This window comes from Myotis myotis, unplaced genomic scaffold, assembly GCF_014108235.1.
Source record: "Myotis myotis isolate mMyoMyo1 unplaced genomic scaffold, mMyoMyo1.p scaffold_m19_p_1, whole genome shotgun sequence".
NCBI lineage: Eukaryota > Metazoa > Chordata > Mammalia > Chiroptera > Vespertilionidae > Myotis > Myotis myotis.
This window is the reverse complement of record NW_023416313.1, coordinates 133951021-133969242: the sequence shown is the minus strand read 5'-3', so window position 1 is coordinate 133969242 and position 18222 is coordinate 133951021. Positions and strand designations below refer to the sequence as shown.

The 18222-nt window shown below is 38.9% G+C and overlaps 1 protein-coding gene across 1 annotated transcript in view; it reads left to right on the top strand.

The window, feature by feature from the left end:
* TTC6 (tetratricopeptide repeat domain 6) overlaps positions 1-18222 on the top strand; it is a 263011-nt gene that overhangs the window by 97004 nt on the left and 147785 nt on the right. The window contains exons 3-4 of the mRNA XM_036338786.1: positions 392-484; positions 14995-15204. Coding sequence (XP_036194679.1) covers positions 392-484; positions 14995-15204 — 303 coding nt within the window. The remainder of the gene's footprint in view (positions 1-391; positions 485-14994; positions 15205-18222) is intronic.

The following is an 18222-nucleotide window of genomic DNA, read 5'->3' as shown; positions in this document are numbered from 1 at the left end:
TTTCATGCATAATATTGACTTGCTTATATTTCTCTTTTATATAGTCCTCATTTACTGAACTATATATTTTTTTTTTTTTTAAATATATTTTATTGAGTTTTTACAGAGAGGAAAGGAGAGAGATAGAGAGTTAGAAACATCGATGAGAGAGAAACACCGACCAGCTGCCTCCTGCACACTCCCCACTGGGGATGTGCCTGCAACCAAGGTACATGCCCTCGACCGGAATCGAACCTGGGACCCTTCAGTCCGCAGGCCGACGCTCTATCCACTGAGCCAAACCGGTTTCGGCTACTGAACTATATTGACTAGCATTTTGCTGCATTGAATAATATGCCTCGATGATTTTTAAAATTGACACTAATTTAATTATTTATTTTTTTCCTTCAAGGATATTTCTTTAATGGGAAAAATGTACGCGCACAGATCATCTCCAGTGCAAACAGAGCAAGGATTAGAGATAAGTATTGAGGAAACTCAAATGGTAAATACCTTCTTTAATAAAAATCTTCCTTGCCTATATTAAAGTAATAGTCTGCCTCCTGTTGCTTGAATGTTTATCTAGGGTTTTTTTTTTTTTTTTTAAATCTCCTTTAATGTGTTTTAGAGGTGTGTTTAACTGTAAGCACACTTAATCCAGTACCACATTGGGAGTCTTGGATATTTTGGACCACTGTTGCTGCCTATCATAGACCTTCTGAGAAAAGGTCCCAAACATTTTTCAGAGGGAAAGATTTTAACAGTTCTTTTGGTCTAGAGGCATTCAGATCCAGAAGATAGTTGGAGAATTAATTAAAAGTATTAGCTTCTATCCCTCAGTGGTTTAGCTCAGTAGATAGAGCATCGGCCTGTGGACTAAAATGTCCCGGGTTTGATTCTAGTCAAGGGCATCCCCCCAAAAAAAGTATTAGCTGTCTTAGCTTCTATGAATGTATCACATTATTCTTTATTTAGCTAGAAGAATTGTGAAAAACATTGACAAGGGGATAACTTTGTAGAGTAATATGGACAGTGGTGTCAGAATTTTGTTTCAGAAATAAAGCTCTTTTTCCTCCATCATCGTCAAAATACTTACGGATTCAAAGCAGTCTAGAACATGTTCCATGTGAATGGGAAGTGTCTCTCTGTATATAGAGATCCACATTTATGTAAAACAATGGTGGTGCGATGATCACTTCCCTTAGGAAAGATTTATAAGGTATTGAATAGAAAGCTCCTATAGTTAGTTCCTGAAAATATGATTCCACATGCATAATAATTTAGACCTAACTTTATTTTTAGGCTAATATATTATGTTCAGAAAGTGTTTGGAATATTTCCACAAAAGCCATTGATCCTGTAATTTTAGAGTTATTTTAAATGGTTGAACTACTGGAAATCGAGACACTTCTGTAGACCATGTCTTTTCCCCCTTGTAGTCACATCACCTGCCTCAGAACCCAGCATTTGTGGCATTAATATGATAAATCAATTTTGAAGCCTTACCGTATGTACTATGGGCTTAATACTGTCTTTGAATGTAGTTCCTCTAGGTTTCTCTACATTCACAGGTCGACATGAAAACCTCTGACCTCTAAGTTTCTAACAGGTATAATAAACTGAAAATATAATATTAGGTTTAGATAAATAGAAATCATCACTAATAGAATAAATGACAATACCATTCACTACATATTTATATAAAGTATAAGGAAAGATACCATAGTGAAGAAAACTATGAAAAAGGCCAATTTTCAGGTGTCTGTCTTAGACATCATCTTGCTGATATAAAATAAAGATTTGAACAAAAATATCGATTTATTTGTAATTTATGGGTATTTGTAATACCTTCAGCTTTGACATTTATGAGCAATCACTAGACCTCTTCTAGCTACTGGCTTTTTAAAATGAAGCTTACCACTTCTTTTTTAAAAAAATCTTTATTGTTGAGATTATCATAGATGTCCCTCTTCCCCCCCACTATAGCTCCCCACCACTCGGTTCCCACCCCACTCCAGGACCTTGCCACCCTATTGTCTGTGTCCATAGGTAATGCATGCATGCATATAAGATCTTTGTCTAATCTCTTCCCGCACCCCTTACACCCCTTTCCCTCTGAGAATTGTTAGTCTGTTCTATTTCAAGGCCTCTGATTCTATTTCATTCACCAGTTTATTCTGTTCATCAGATTTTTTATTCATTTGATTTTTAGATTCACTTGTTTTTTTAATTAAATCTTTATTGTTCAGATTATTACAGCTGTTCCTCTTTTTCCCCACATAGCTCCCTTCCACCCAGTTCCCACCCCACCCTATGCCCTTACACCCCCCCACTGTCCTCATCCATAGGTGTACAATTTTTTTCCAGTCTCTTCCCGCATCCCCCACACCTCTTTCCCACCCCCGAGAATTGTCACTCCACTCCTTTTCTATGCCCCTGATTCTATCATATTCACCAGTTTATTCTGTTCATCAGATTATTTATTCACTTGATTTTTAGATTCACTTGTTGATAGATATGTATTTGTTATTCATAATTTTTATCTTTACCTTTTTCTTCTTCCTCTTCTTAAAGGATACCTTTCAGCATTTCATATAATGCTCTTTATCTGACCTTCATTCTGAATGATAGCTTTGCCGGGTAAAGTAATCTTGGTTGTAGGTTCTTGCTATTCATCATTTTGAATATTTCTTGCCACTCCCTTCTGGCCTGCATAGTTTCTATTGAGAAATCAGCTGACAGTCGTATGGGTACTCCCTTGTAGGTAACTGACTGTTTTTCTCTTGCTGCTTTTAAGATTCTCTCTCTTTGTCTTTTGCCCTTGGCATTTTAATTATGATGTGTCTTGGTGTGGTCCTGTTTGGATTCCTTTTGTTTGGGGTTCTCTGCGTTTCCTGGACTTGTAAGTCTATTTCTTTCACCAGATAGGGGAAGCTTTCTGTAATTATTTCTTCAAATAGGTTTTCAATATCTTGCTCTCTCTCTTCTTCTGGCATCCCCATAATTCAGATGTTGGCACACTTGAAGTTGTCCCAGAAGCTCCTTACACTATCTTCATATTTTTGGTTTCTTTTTTCTTTTTGCTCTTCTGGTTGGGTGTTTTTTGCTTCCTCGTATTTCAAATCATCGAATTGATTCTTGGGATCCTCTAGGTTACTGTTAAATCCCTGTATATTACTTTTTATATCAGTCAGTGTATGCTTAATTTCTGACTGGTCCTTTTCCATTTTTTTTGGCATTTTCACTAAGATCCTTAAAGGTCTCATTAAGTTACTCAGTGATTTCTAGAAGATTCTTGAGTAACCTTACAACTGTGGTTTTGAACTCTATATCCAGTAGTTTGTTTTCTCCCATTTCTTTCATTTGTGACATGTTTCTTTGTCTCTGAATTTTGACTGCTTCCCAGTGTTTGTTTCTATGTACTCAGTAGCTGCTAAGTCTCCTTGAGTTGATAGAGTGGCCTTGTGTAGTAGGTGTCCTATAGAGCCCAGTGTCTCAGCCGCCCCAACCACCTGACGTGGACACTCTTCGTGCACCCCTTTGTGGGCTGTGTGCACAGTCTTACTGTAGTTGATCTTTGATTGCTGTTAGTGTCACTGGGAGGAATCGACCTCCAGGCTAATTGGCTGTGGGGACCAGTGGGAGAGCTGCTGTGCAGGAGACACCCTTATGGGGCAGGACTTGCTTCAGTGGGGCTTTGGTGCTCACTGGGTGTGTCGCTTATGGATGTGAGGAGTTGTAATCTGGCATGATCTCACACTGACCACTGGGTACACTGGCTCTTGGATCTCCAAGGAGATGCAAAGTCAGCCACTGCCTGGGGCCACCCAGCAGGAGCTACAGAGAGATCTTCAGATTTATCTTCTTTGTATCAGGTTTGGAAGTGCCCAGATGAGGCCTAGCTCTGATGCAAGGCAGGCTGGTGCTGATGCTAGCCTTGGGCCTTTTATTGATAGCTTTGGGGCTCCCTGACCCAGCTGCAGCTTGTTTGACAAGGTTTTAGGCTGAAAAAGGACAGGCCATTCATATGCAAAAGCCACTGTGCACAGCTTTGGTGGGGTTGTAAACTGGGTGGGGCGGGGTCTGAGGGAATTTCCAGGGCTGAGTGAAGAGAAATGTCTGCCAGTCAGCCCTGCATCAGGAAGGTCCCAGCAGGGGAACAATGACTGCTGCGAGCACCTCTGTCTGGAAGAAAGCAGCCCCTGAGTTCTTGCCCTAATGCCAGACAGTCCAGTTTCTCCCTGTATGTGTTGGGGTCCCCCAGAGCCTCATCTGGCACTGGAGCTCAGAGCAAGCGGGAGCTTGTAAATTCAGTTCATGGTGCCGGCCTTTTAAGAGGAGCAGCCAGGTCTCTAGCAGCCTGTGTGTCACTCAGCCCCAATCCACACTGGTTTTTACAGTCAGTAGTTCTTACTGCCCGTAGGGACTTCTTTCCCCAGCTGTGGAACTCTGGGATGGGGGTCTGGTGTGGGGCTGGACTCCTTGCTCCTCCAGGCAGCCTCTGCAGAGGCGATCTCCCTCCCAATTAAAAAAGCGGCACACCTGGGTTCTGGACCAGCCCGTTCCATGCCTTTGTACCTCCTACCAGTCTCAATGCACTTTCTTCTTCACCTCTCTAGTTGTAGTACTTCCACTCAGCCAGCTTTCCCACAGTTCTGGATGATAGTTGTTCTGTATTTTAATTGTAATTTTGATGTGGTCGTGGGAGGCAGCAAGTACAGGCATTTATCTATGCCGCCATTTTGGTTCCCCTTACCACTTCTTTGGAGATAAAATACCTTTTAAGTTGACAGCTGACCATGATACCTCTGTGGTATCTTTCATTCCAGACACATTTTTTTGGGTGCATACTCTTTGCCAGACAGCAGAATTATATCTGTCCATCCTACTTATTCCTTAGACTTCTAGAAGTTTGCTGGGTAAGATTTAAGTGGAAAGCAGTGGCCAACATGCTCTCATCCCAAGAAGGCCTGCCCTTTCAATGTGGTCCTGGCACCCTGCCTGCAGAGCATGGTGGCATCAATGTGGACATCTCAGTTCCACGGGGCAGATCTCTCTCATTACTTTGATGCAACTTATTTTCTTTTTACAAAGGAGCATTTTTAATGGAATATCTTTTTATTAATACCCACCATTTAAAATATAGTAGATTTTTTGAATTAAAATAATCAGCATTTATTTTTTATTGAATTTATTGGGGTGACATTGGTTAATAAAATTATATAGGTTTTAGGTGTACAATTCTATAATACATCATCTGTATGTTGTGTGTTCATCACCTGAAGTCAAGTCTCCTTCCATCACAATTTATCCTCCCTTTACCTTCTTCAGCCTCTCCCCATTCCCCTTTCCTTCTGGTAATCACCACACCATTGTCTTTGTGAGTTTTTTGTTTTGTTTAATTTTTTTATTTTTTTTAAATTAAATCTTTACTGTTCAGATTATTACAGTTGTTCCTCTTTTTCCCCCCATAGCTCCCCTCCACCCGTTTCCCACCCCCACCCTCTGCCCTCACCCTCCCCCACTGTCCTCATCCATAGGTGCATGAATTTTGTTCAGTCTCTTCCTGCATCTCCCACACCCCTTTCCCCCGCAAGAATAGTCAGTCCACTCCCTTTCTATGCCCCTGATTCTATTATAATCACCAGTTCATTCTGTTCATCAGATTATTTATTCACTTGATTTTTAGATTTACTTGTTGATAGATGTGTATTTGTTGTTCATAATTTGTATCTTTACCTTTTTCTTCTTCTTCCTCAGTATTTCATGTAACACTGGTTTGGTGGTGATGAACTCCTTTAGCTTTTTCTTACCTTTGAAGCTCTTTATCCGACCTTCAATTCTGAATGATAGCTTTGCTGGGTAAAGTAATCTTGGTTGTAGGTTCTTGGTATTCATCATTTTGAATATTTCTTGCCACTCCCTTCTGGCCTGCATAGTTTCTGTTGAGAAATCAGCTGACAGTCGTATGGGTACTCCCTTGTAGGTAACTGACTGTCTTTCTCTTGCTGATTTTAAGATTCTCTCTTTGTCTTTAGCCCTTGGCATTTTAATTATGATGTGTCTTGGTGTGGTCCTGTTTGGATTCCTTTTGTTTGGGGTTCTCTGCGCTTCCTGGACTTGTAAGTCTATTTCTTTCACCAGGTGGGGGAAGTTTTCTGTCATTATTTCTTCAAATAGGTTTTCAATATCTTGCTCTCTCTCTTCTTTTGGCACTCCTATAATTCGGATGTTGGTACGCTTGAAGTTGTCCCAGAGGTTCCTTACACTATCTTCATATTTTTGGATTCTTTTTTCATTTTGCTTTTCCGGTTGGGTGTTTTTTGCTTTTTTGTATTTCAAATCTTTGACTTGATTCTTGCGATCCTCTAGTCTGCTGTTGGGAGTCTTTATAATATTCTTTATTTCAGTCAGTGTGTGCTTAATTTCTAGTTGGTCCTTTATCACAACCTTGAGGGTCTCATTAGATTTCTTGAGGGTCTCATTAAGTTTATCGGCGGTTTCTAGAAAATTCTTGAAAAACCTTAAAAGTGTGGTTTTGAACTCTATATCCAGTAGTTTGCTTTCCTCCACTTCTGTCATTCGTGTCCTGTTTCTTTGTCTCCGCATTTTTTTATGCTTCACTGTATCGATAGAGTGGCTTTCTGTACTAGGTGTCCTATAGGGCCCAGTGGCTCAGTCTCCCCAATTACCTGAGGTAGACACTCTTGGTGCACCCCCTTGTGGGCTTTGTGCATAGTCTTGTTGTAGTTAAGCCTTGATTGTTGTAGGATCACTGGGTGGAATTGACCTCCAGGCCAATTGGCTGTGAGAATCAGCTGTGTCTGCAGTGGGAGAACTTCTGTGCTGGAGACACCCCTCCAGGGCAAGACTTGCTTCAATAGGGCTTTGGTGCTCACTCTGTTTTGTTTTATTTTTGTTGAATCCCTTTACCTTTTTTACCCAGCCCTGCAATGTTCATGGAGAATTATTTCCTGACATAATTATAAATAAATCAAGGAATGTATTTATTCATTTTCCCCGCTATAATGTGGCTGACATTGTTTTACTCATAGATTATAGAAGATAGAAGAGACAGTTTTTCCCCCTTGAGGAACTTGTATGAAGAGCAATATATAAAGAGACAAATTACAATACTGTTTAATGTATATCCTAAGTAGAGACTAATTCAATAGTAGAGAAAAATTGATATAATTTCATTTTATTTATTCATTTACTATTTGACAAATAACAGCAGAGAGTTTTCAATGATCCAAATGTTTGAGATATAAAATATAACTGATTCACAACTTTTAAAAAGGAATTTTCAAACTTTTAAGTTTTAAAGTACTTGAACATTTTGGTCTCACGATACCTTTAAACTCTTAAAAATATTTACATTTTACAGGTCCATAGGAGTTTTAGTCTATGTGTATTATATCAACCAATTTTACCATATTAGAAATTCAAACAGATAAAAATATAAAATATTTATTTATTAAAAAATAAGCCAATTACATATTAATACAAAACATTTTTTTAGGACAAAATGTTATCCAAAAGAAAATAATTTAATGAGAAGGGTATGATTGTGTTACATTTTTCCAAATCTCTTTAATATCTGATTTAATATAGAGCTAGATTATCCTGTCTGCTTTTCCATTCAGTCTGTTGTATATGGTTTTTTGGTTGAAGTATATTAAGTAAGTCTGGTCTCAAATTAAAAAGGGAGTAATAGTTTAATAGCATTATTACATAGTTACAGATACTCTTGTTAATATACTAAAACTCTGAAAGTGTTAGTTTCTTAAAGATTAGTTGTAGTGGGGAATCTGAAGCCACATAAATGAACTTACTGTATATCATTACATTAAAATCTATTGATCCTCCTTGTTCTTTGAACAAATCTTTAACTCCTGCATGATTTTGTAATTTCATGTGTTAATCATTTGAAAAGTATTGGTCACTGTTTTATACCTCATGCTTTTCCATCATCAGTGCAAATGTCAACACAGTGAAAAAGGCAAATAAGCCTTAGTATTATTATGAAAATGGTTTTGACCTTGCAGATCCACTGAAAGGGTCTTGAAGATTATTAGGAGTCTGTGGACCACTAGTGAGAACCACTAGTCTATTGGGAGGAGGAAAAAGAGGTGAAGAGAGTACAATTTAGAATCAGGTTGTCTAGGTTCAACCACAGCTCTGCTGCTTACTCTCAGTGTGACCGTGAGCAGGCTATTTAACTTCTCTAAGCCTCAGTTTCTTCATCCATAAAATGAGGCTACAAACGGGTCCTACTCCATGAGGTTGTGGTGAAGATTAAAATTAAATGAGACAGTACTCACATATATTGATTATTATAATCATGATTACTCAGACAATTATAATATAGTATGATACATGCTAAAATAGAGGAAGGGACAGAGTGGTGATGAGAGCAGGAGAAACTTTGTAGAGGCAGTGATACTGGGCACAGTCCAGAAGAGGGTCACTGCAGCTGGAGAGCTGTCATTGCCCTATCCTCATGCTTTTCTTTCTCCATTTTCCTTTTTTTTTTTTAAATATGTTTTTATTGATTTCAGAGAGAACAAGGGAGAGGGAGAGAGGAATAGAAGCATCAATGATGAGAGCAAATCAGGCTGCCTCCTGCAGGCCCCCTACTGGGGATCGAGCCCACAACCCAAGCATGTGCTCTGACCGGGAATTGAACTGTGACCTCCTGGTTCATGAGTCTTCCACTGAGCCACACCAACCATTTTCTATTTTGGAGAGTGGCACCTTCACCTATTCAGTCTCGCAAACCAGAACCCTGGGAGAGTTTGCTGAGGAAGTCAGGAATAGAGAAATTAAAAAGAAAGGGAGTGCCAAAAGCTATGGCACATAAAATGAATAAATTTGTCATAGGTAGACAGTATAGAGCCCATAACGCATATTACCCCAGTGTATCTATTCTGCCATTTTTATGAAAAGGATTTTATTAAGTCCTTTTAGCCAATGAGGAAAATGAGGCTAAAAAGAGTAGGTAACTTGACCAAGATCACTCATCAATTAATTGACAGATTCAGGATTTGAATTAATTCCTGTCTGGTTATAAAGATTTTACTCTTTCCACAGTATCATCCAGTAGATTTATAAAAATATGAGCTCCATGTTCAATTTGTGTTTTACAAATATAAATTTCTTGTTTCAGCCATCCCTTGCATATAAATAAACTTCTATAGCATTTTGTACTGTATGCCACCTTTACCATTTATTTTACTTATTAACAATCAAGTGTATCAAAGAACAAAGAGATATAATTGCATTTTCAATTCAGTCTACAGAATTCAGATTTTTATGTAATAATATTGGTTTTATTATCTGCTAACCTGAGGCAGTGAAGTCTTAATTGTCAGTGCTCCACAATCCCAAATAAGCTAGGTTCGAAATTGGGCCATACCCAAATATGGCTATAAAGGTTGTTTCTTTAAGACTTGTGGAGATACAGATTAAGTTAGTGAGACATTTTTTTGTGTGTGTGTGGCTGTGCCATTTCTTTTTATTATTAAATTTATTGTGATGACATTGGTTAATAAGATCAGATAAATTTCAAGTGTACCATTCTATGATACATGATCTGTATATTGTATTGTGTGCCCATCACCCAAATCAAATTATCCTCTATCACCATATATTTGGCCCCCGTTATCCTACACCCTTTGTCTCATCCCTCTAGTAGCCACCATACTGTTGTCTGTGTCTATGAGTTTCAGATTTATATCCCACATATGAGTGAAATCATATGGTTCTTAGCTTTTTCTGACTGATTTATTTTACTTAGCATAATATTTTTAAGGTCTACCCATGTTGTTGCAAATGGCAGTATTTCATCTTTTCTTATGGTTGAATAGTATTCCATAGTGTACATGTACTATATCTTCTTTATCCAGTCCTCTATCAAAGGACATTTTGGTTGTTTCTGTGTCTTGGCCACTATGAATAATGTGGCAGTGAACATTTAATCTTTGCAAATAACTGTTTTGATATTTTGGGATAGATACCCAAGAGGGAGATTGCTGGGCCATATGGTAACTGTATGCTTAATTTTTAAAAATATATATTTTATTGATTTCAGAGAGGAAGGGAGAGGGAGAGAGAGAGAGAAACATCAGTGATAAGAGAATCCTTGATTGGCTGCCTCCTGCATGCCCCCTACTGGGGATCGAGCCCACAACCCAGGCATGTACCCTTGACTGGAATTGAACCTGGGACCCTTCAGTTCACAGGTCGATGCTCTATTCACTGAGCCAAACCAGCATGGGCTGTATTCTTAACGTTTTTAGGAACCTCCATACTGTTTTCCAAGGTGGCTGTCCCAGTTTACATTCACACCAGCAGTGAATGAGAGTTCCTTCTACTCTACATGCTCCCCAACACTTGGTACTGTCTTGTTGATAATAGCCATTGTAACAGGTTTGGGGAGGGAATCTCATTGTAGTTTTGATTTGCATTTCTCTAAAGCTAGTGATGTTGAGCATATATTTTTTAATATCTGTTGGCCATTTATATGGCTTCTTGGGAGAAGTGTTCATTCAGGTCCTCTGCCCAGTTTTTAATTCGATTGTTTTTGTTTGGTGTTGAATTGAGTTCTCCACATATTTTATATATTACCCCTTATCAGAGCTGCTGTTTGCAAATAATATCTTCCATTTGGTTGGTTGCTTTTTTGTTTTGTTGGTAGTTTCTTTTGCTGAAAAGAAGCTTTTTAATTAGATAAAGTTCCATTCATTTATTTTTGCCTTTACTTCCCTTGCCTTTGGGGTCAAGTTCATAACACATTCTCTAAGACCATGGTTGGTAAGTTTAGTACCTATGTTTTCTTCTATGTGATTTATTGTTTGAGATCTACTTTTAGGTCTTTAATCCATTTTGAATTAATTTTTGTACATGGGGACAAACTTTAATGTAGTTTCATTCTTTTGCATGTGGCTTTACAATTCTCCCAGCACCATTTATTGAAGAGACTTTCTTTTTTCCATTGTGTAGTTTTGGCTCCTTTGTCAAAAATTATTTGCCAATATACATGTGATTTTATTTCTGATCTCTTTTCTTTTCTTTTTTTTTCTTTCTTTTTTTTTAAATTAAATCTTTATTGTTCAGATTATTACATTTGTTCCTCTTTCCCCCCCCCCCATAACTCCCCTCCTCCCAGTTCCCGCCCCACCCTCCGCCCTCACTCCCCACCCACTGTCCTCATCCATAGGTGCACGATTTTTGTCCAGTCTCTTCCCGCATCTCCCACACCCCTTTCCCCCCCAAGAATAGTCAGTCCATTCCCTTTCTATGTCCCTGATTCTATTATAATCACCAGTTCATTCTGTTCATCAGATTATTTATTCACTTGATTCTTAGATTCACTTGTTGATAGATGCATATTTGTTGTTCATAATTTGTATCTTTACCTTTTTCTTCTTCTTCCTCTTCTTAAAGGATACCTTTCAGCATTTCATATAATCCTGGTTTGGTGGTGATGAACTCCTTTAGCTTTTCCTTATCTGTAAAGCTCTTTATCTGACCTTCAATTCTGAATGATAGCTTTGCTGGATAAAGTAATCTTGGTTGTAGGTTCTTGGTATTCATCACTTTGAATATTTCTTGCCACTCCCTTCTGGCCTGCAAAGTTTCTGTTGAGAAATCAGCTGACAGTCGTATGGGTATTCCCTTGTAGGTAACTGAGTTTCTTTCTCTTGCTGTTTTTAAGATTCTCTCTTTATCTTTTGCTCTTGGCATTTTAATTATGATGTGTCTTGGTGTGGTCCTCTTTGGATTCCTTTTGTTTGGGGTTCTCCGCACTTCTTGGACCTGTAAGTCCATTTCTTTCACCAGATGGGGGAAGTTTTCTGTCATTATTTCTTCAAATAGGTTTTCAATATCTTGCTCTCTCTCATCTTCTGACACCCCTATAATTCTGATGTTGGTATGCTTGAAGCTGTCCCAGAGGCTCCTTACACTATCCTCGCATTTTTGGATTCTTTTTTCATTTTGCTTTTCCGGTTGGGTGTTTTTTGCTTCCTCGCATTTCAAATCATTGACTTGATTCTTGCGCTCCTCTGGTCTGCTGTCGGGAGTCTGTATAATATTTGTTATTTCAGTCCGTGTATGCTTAATTTCTAGTTGGTTCCCCAATATAACATCGAGGGTCTCATTAGTTTTCTTGTAGATCTCATTAAGTTTATCGGCGGCTTCTAAACAGTTCTTGAGAGACCTTAAAAGTGTGATTCTGAACTCTATATCTTCCATTGACAATTTTGTCCTGTTTCTTTGTCTCCGCATTTTGTTATGCTTCCTTGGTGCACCCCCTAGTGGTCTTTGTTAGCAGTCTTATAGTTAAACCTTGATTGTTGTAGCTAATACCAGGCAGGGTTTGACCTCCAGGCCAAGTGGCTATGAGAATCAGCTGTGTCAGCAGTGAGAGAACTTCTGTCCTCTAGGGAGGTGCTAATCTGGCGTTTGCCTGAGGCTATCCAGCAAATGCCTCTGTGCAGTGCTTGGGTGGGGCGGGTCACACAGGATCAACAGGGTGGGCCGGAGAGAGCAGTTATGGCGGCTCTCAGTCCTGTCCCCAGGGGCTCTGCCTCTCTGAGTCCCAGCACCCGCTGCAAAGCTCAGAGAGAAAGCTGCACTCGCTCTGACCGAAGCCAGACAGTCCCGCTTCTCCCGTTTGAGTCTGGGTCCCTAAAGACTCGCCCGGATCTGGAGCTCAGAGTCTGAGACTCCATCCCGATTGAAAACGCCAACCGCGCCCTCCGCCGCCAGCCTGCTCCGCGCACTCCGCACCTCAGAATTTGACTTCAGCACTGCGCCTCCTCTGAGTGTCCGTATGCGTTTCTCTTTCCTCCTAGTTGTAGGACTTCCACTCAGCCAGCGTTCCTGTGGTTCTGGGTGACGTCCGTTCCATCTTTTAGTTTCACTTTTGAAGTAGTTGTTCAAAGCAGCAAACTCCGGCGTTAACCTATGCCGCCATCTTGGTTCTCCCTTTGATCTCTCTTTTCTGTTCCATGAGTCTTTTTTTCTGCCAGTACCATACTGTTTTGATTAACGTTGCTTTGTAGTATAATTTGAAGTCAGGTCGTGTAATACCTCCAGCTTTGTTCTTTTTTTCAGGATTGTTTTGGCTATTTGGGATCTTTTGTAATTCCATATAATTCTAATGATTTTTTTTTTGTTCTTTCTTTTAAAAAATGACATTGGGATTTTGATGATGATTGCATTTACTGTGCATATTGCTTTGGGTAATATGGACATTTTTAAAAAAAAGTTTAAATTCTTTATTGTTGAAAGAAGTTATATGTCTCCTTTTCCCCCCATTGACCTCTCCTGGCTGCTCCCACCCTCCTACTGTCTGTGTCCATTGGTTATGCTTATATGCATGCCTACAAGTCCTTTGGGTGATCACTGAATTTGTAGGTTTTAACATGTGATATACTTTAACCTATTGCAGTTATTTAATGCTCAAATTGTCCATCCCCCCTTTTTTTTAAATCTTTATTGTTCAGATTATTACAGTTGTTCCCCCTTTTTCTCCCCATAGGTCCCCTCCACCCAGTTCCCACCCCACCCACTGCCTTTACCCCCCCACTGTCCTCATCCATAGGTGTACACTTTTTGTTGCCAGGTCAAAGGTCATACACATGGAAACTGTAGCCATTTTCATCTGCAATGTGTTTGGAAAGGTCTCTCATGACTTGTTCACGCTCTACTCAGAAAGGGTACAGAGACATGTAACGGCTTTTTAAAATAATGTGTCCTCTTATGTTTAAAATGAGGATTTTTCTACCAAGAGTGAGGAGAAAGCAACACTACAGCTGCTTTCGCCCTTCTGGCCCTTCGGGTGCTTAGGGCTGTGAGCTGGCTCGCGGGCCATCGATGAAGCCTTCTGGGCGGCTCGCGCAGTTCCTCTGGCTTCCCAGGGGCCGTTGCAGCCTCGCGGGGACCGTCTCAGCCTCACAGGGGCCGTTTCAGCCTCACAGGGACCATCTCAGCCTCACAGGGGCTGGTAATATGGACATTTTAACTATGTTGATTCTTTCAGTCCATGAACATGAATATCTTGCCATTTCATTGTGTCTTTTTAAATCTCCTTTAATAATGTTCTGTAGTTTTCAGTATATGGGTCTTTCACATTTTTGTTAAGTTTATTCCTAGGTATTTTATTCTTTTTGTTGCAGTTGCAAAGGAATTTTTTTTTCATTTCTTTTTTTGAAATTTCATTATTTGTATATAGAAATGCAGTGGATTGGATTTTTGCACATTGATTTTGTCTCCTGCAATTATACTGTATTTATGTATTGTTTCTAATATTTGTTGGAGGAGGCTTTAGGGTATTTTATATACAGAACCATGTCATCTGCAAAAAGTGACACTTGTACTTCTTCATTCCCAATTTGGATGCCTTTTATTTCTTTCTTTTGCCTGATTGCTCTGGCTAGGACTTCCAGAATTGTGTGGAATAAGAATGGTGAGCGTGAGACATTTTTAAGGAACTCAAAGCAGGTGTAGAAGTGATATTTTTGTAAGAATTTTTCATTTGGGATGGAGCTGGGGTGTCAGGGTGGTCTTCTTGAGGTCTCTGGGCCAGTTCTTCTCTGAGTACCTGAAGTCAGGGTTCTTGAAGAGCATCAAGGAACCCCATTTTTCAGGACCAAAGAACCTCAGGTTGGGCACAGGTTAGCTGTTTCAGTAGGCCTTGATTTTGTATGAGTTTGGGATACAGTCAGGGCCAGATTGGAGTCTTATGATTTCCTTAGAGTTGGTGCGTAATAACTGTGGAGTAGCTATATTTCCTGAGAAAGGACTGAGGAAATTAATTTGCCAGACTTCATATTTTTCTTAAGTCATTTTGAGTTTTTCTTTATAAATATTCAAAGGGAACTTACTACCTCTTTTTAATTTCAATCATGCATTTTCATAATTATTTTGTTGTCAGAGAGAAAACATTGTATGACTTAAAAAGGACCAATAAAAAAAGCATTCCTATGTATTTATGTTTTCCAACAGAATGAGACTGAGGAAATTTCTGAGACTGTATCAAGTGTTTTCCCAATGGAACAAGAAGATATATTAGAATGGGGAACCTCAGACGCAGAAAGTATGTTATTTAAACCTCAGGAAACTTCAGAAATTCAGCAAGCTGATGACTCAAATAAACCTTTGGAAGATGAACAGCCTATAGGTGAATCAAAAACAGGCCAACAGCTATCTTTAAAGGTAAAACACTATTTATATCAAAAACAGAATTATGAGAGTTGAGAATGTACAGGTGTGAAGAAATGACCCAGGCAAGGGCCAAAGAATGTGGGGGGAATTCACCCTGAAAAAAGGCTCCTGATGTGCAAATTGCCTATTTGGGAAAATGGAGCATCTATTTTGTTTGAAAGATTTTAGTCTCAAACCTAATCACAATGCTGGGGAGAAAATATTAGATATATAGATATTAATCCTCGCCTGAGGATATTTTTTATTGATTTTTAGGGAGTGGAGAGAGAGGGAAAGATGAAGAGAAACACCAATGTGAGAGAAACACATCGATTGGTTGCCTCCTGCAGGGGCCAGGAGGAGCCTAAAATTGAGGTATGTGCCTTTGACCGGAATTGAACCCGGGACTCTTGGTCCACAGGCCAATGCTCTATCCACTGCTCCATACTGGTTCGGGCAAGAGAGATTTTTAAGGAGAGAAGGAATCTCAGGGCTTTTAGACTGAGTCTTCTTACCATCTTGAGGGGATCAGGAACTATAGCCCTGTGGTCAGGACTGGTAAATGTAGCATTTATAACTTTGTCTCTTTTAGATTTATCCTAATCCCTAAGTGTTTTCCTATTGTGAGAATGTTTTCCAGATTCATTTTCTTATTTATAATTTAAATAATTTTTAAATACCATATTTGCATATTACCTTACTATTTACTTAGTACTGTTCTTTAATTTGGGCCATCCTTTGGCTTAAATAAATGAGTTTATTTTAAACTAGATACATTACTCCTAGGATTTATAAAAAAGCTACTTTTCACTGAACCAAAGCATATTATCTTGATTATCACCAGAGATCCTCTCTCTGACTGATTCCAATGGATACCACTTGGGTTAACAAACTTCCTGCTTAGTCTTTCTGTTTCTGGGTCCTCCTCTTCTCACCAATGGCCATATTTCTTCTAAGATTTATCACAGTCAATTGACCATTACCAGTTCTTCAACTTTTGCCCCAAATTCCCAACTCTGAAACCTTGACTTTCTCTGTGACCTTACCCTTCCTTTAGCTTTACATATATATAATCAGTCTCCAAGGCCCAGATTGCTCCTAAACATTATTGGTTATGATTTTTTTCTTCTCTTTTCTAGTTGCTCCCCTTCTAGTCTGGGTCCTGGTTTTTATTAATTTCTCAAGTCCTACTTAGTTTCATCCTGTATGACACTAGCATATTGATCCTCTGGGAACATGAGTAATAAGGAAGATCCACAGGTAATAGTTGGCCAGAGAAAATCTACCACTGCTGTCAGGGAGAAGGGACTTATCCTGTGATTGCTACCAGCTCCTTTAAAAGTCATGCTGTCTTTCTAAAGATGCGCTTGGGGTATGAAGTGAAGCCCGACAAGGTTAGCTAAACCCACAGCCTTGCTAATCCCTCCAGCTGAATCCTGTGTTAGGCTGACACCTTCTAGGTGTGGAGACCTTAGAAAGCATCTTCAAAGACTATGACATCTTGAAAAAGTGTTAGACTGGTGGGCACAGATAGTGTCACCTATTCTTCTACCTGAACATTGGGACTTTGGAAATAAAATGTGGTCATGAGAAGAAAATGGTTAGCTACTAAATGTGTCAAAGACAAATGGATTTTATGGACAATAGTTTAACTACAATGGTCTATCAAGAATTTAAATTCCTCATTAGAAAAGTCCCCAAATGTTAATTCTTTTTGCTTATATTGGCTGCTATTAAGAAATATACAAAATTATGTATTTTTTAATAAAAAGTGGCAGTCCTTTCTTTAAGTAACTAGGTTTATTGAGTGTTGACTATGTGGGAACCACATTGCTAAGTGTTCTACATGATTTATCTTACTTTTTCTAATAATAACCCTATTATTACTCTCATCTTATAGTTGAAAAAATTGAGTCATAAAGAAGGAAAATACTTGCCCAAGTACAAACATCTGGTTAAATTGTAGAGGCAGGACTTGAACTGAGGTGGTCTAATTCTGGAACTTTCACTTTTTACTACTTATCAATGCTGCTCTTTCATAGCAACAATTAATAGGTATCTGGTTAAGTACAAGAACACATACTCTCAGAAGCAAAAATGACTAGGGATGGATGTCCCTCATGAAACTAGGAAGAATAATTTGATAAGAGAGACTTGGAGAATGAATTAAGAGAGCTCGAAACTGAGAACAGAAGTGTTTCAAGGGGAGGAGAAGAGAATGTCTGATAAAGCATGTGTTTTGTTGTTTTTTTTTTGTTGTTGTTGTTGTTGTTGTGGGATATTGTGGGGCACAACAGAAATGCCATAGGAAATAGCATTGGAAGTGTTCCTGTGACTCATCCCACCAAGTCTTCACCAATAATATGTATTTATTTATGTTAACATCTCAAGATCAGTTACCTTGTTTGGACATTTGAGGCCATAACGTTAGTCTCTAGCATCTCTGTCACAGGAATGAAGAACAACATACTGCAGGCCATATCAGTGGGAGAAGAAGACCACTTTTTTAAAAGATATTTTTTGACATAGCTCATAGCTAATAGAACTAGCACAGATGTGTTAAAGTAGCAGTGCAGAACTTTTATTGCTCACAGCTCACATATATACCATAAGTTCTCTTTCAATTAAAAAGTAGAAAATTTGGTCAATTTGTACTCTATTGGCCATTTCTACTCTTATAAGCTCATTAGTATAATAGAGATTATTAAGATTCTGGTCTAAGTTATGACTATCAAAAGGAGAAATTAGATAATGGAGATTTTGTGAAGAAATGACTGACACAAGAGCCCATCAGAGGATTGTTGAGCATTTTAGGAGGAAAAAAAGTCAAAAGTCTATAAAAAAAGATTTAAATATGATTATTTAAACCATATATATATGAGAGAGAGAGAGAGAGAGAGAGAGAGAGAGAGAGAGAGAGAGAGAGAGAGAGATATTCGAAATAGAAGGGAATGTCAGTGATGTGGGATGTGGTCCTGGCTGGATAGCTCTGTTGATTAGAGCATTGTGCCAATACTCCAAGTTTGCGGG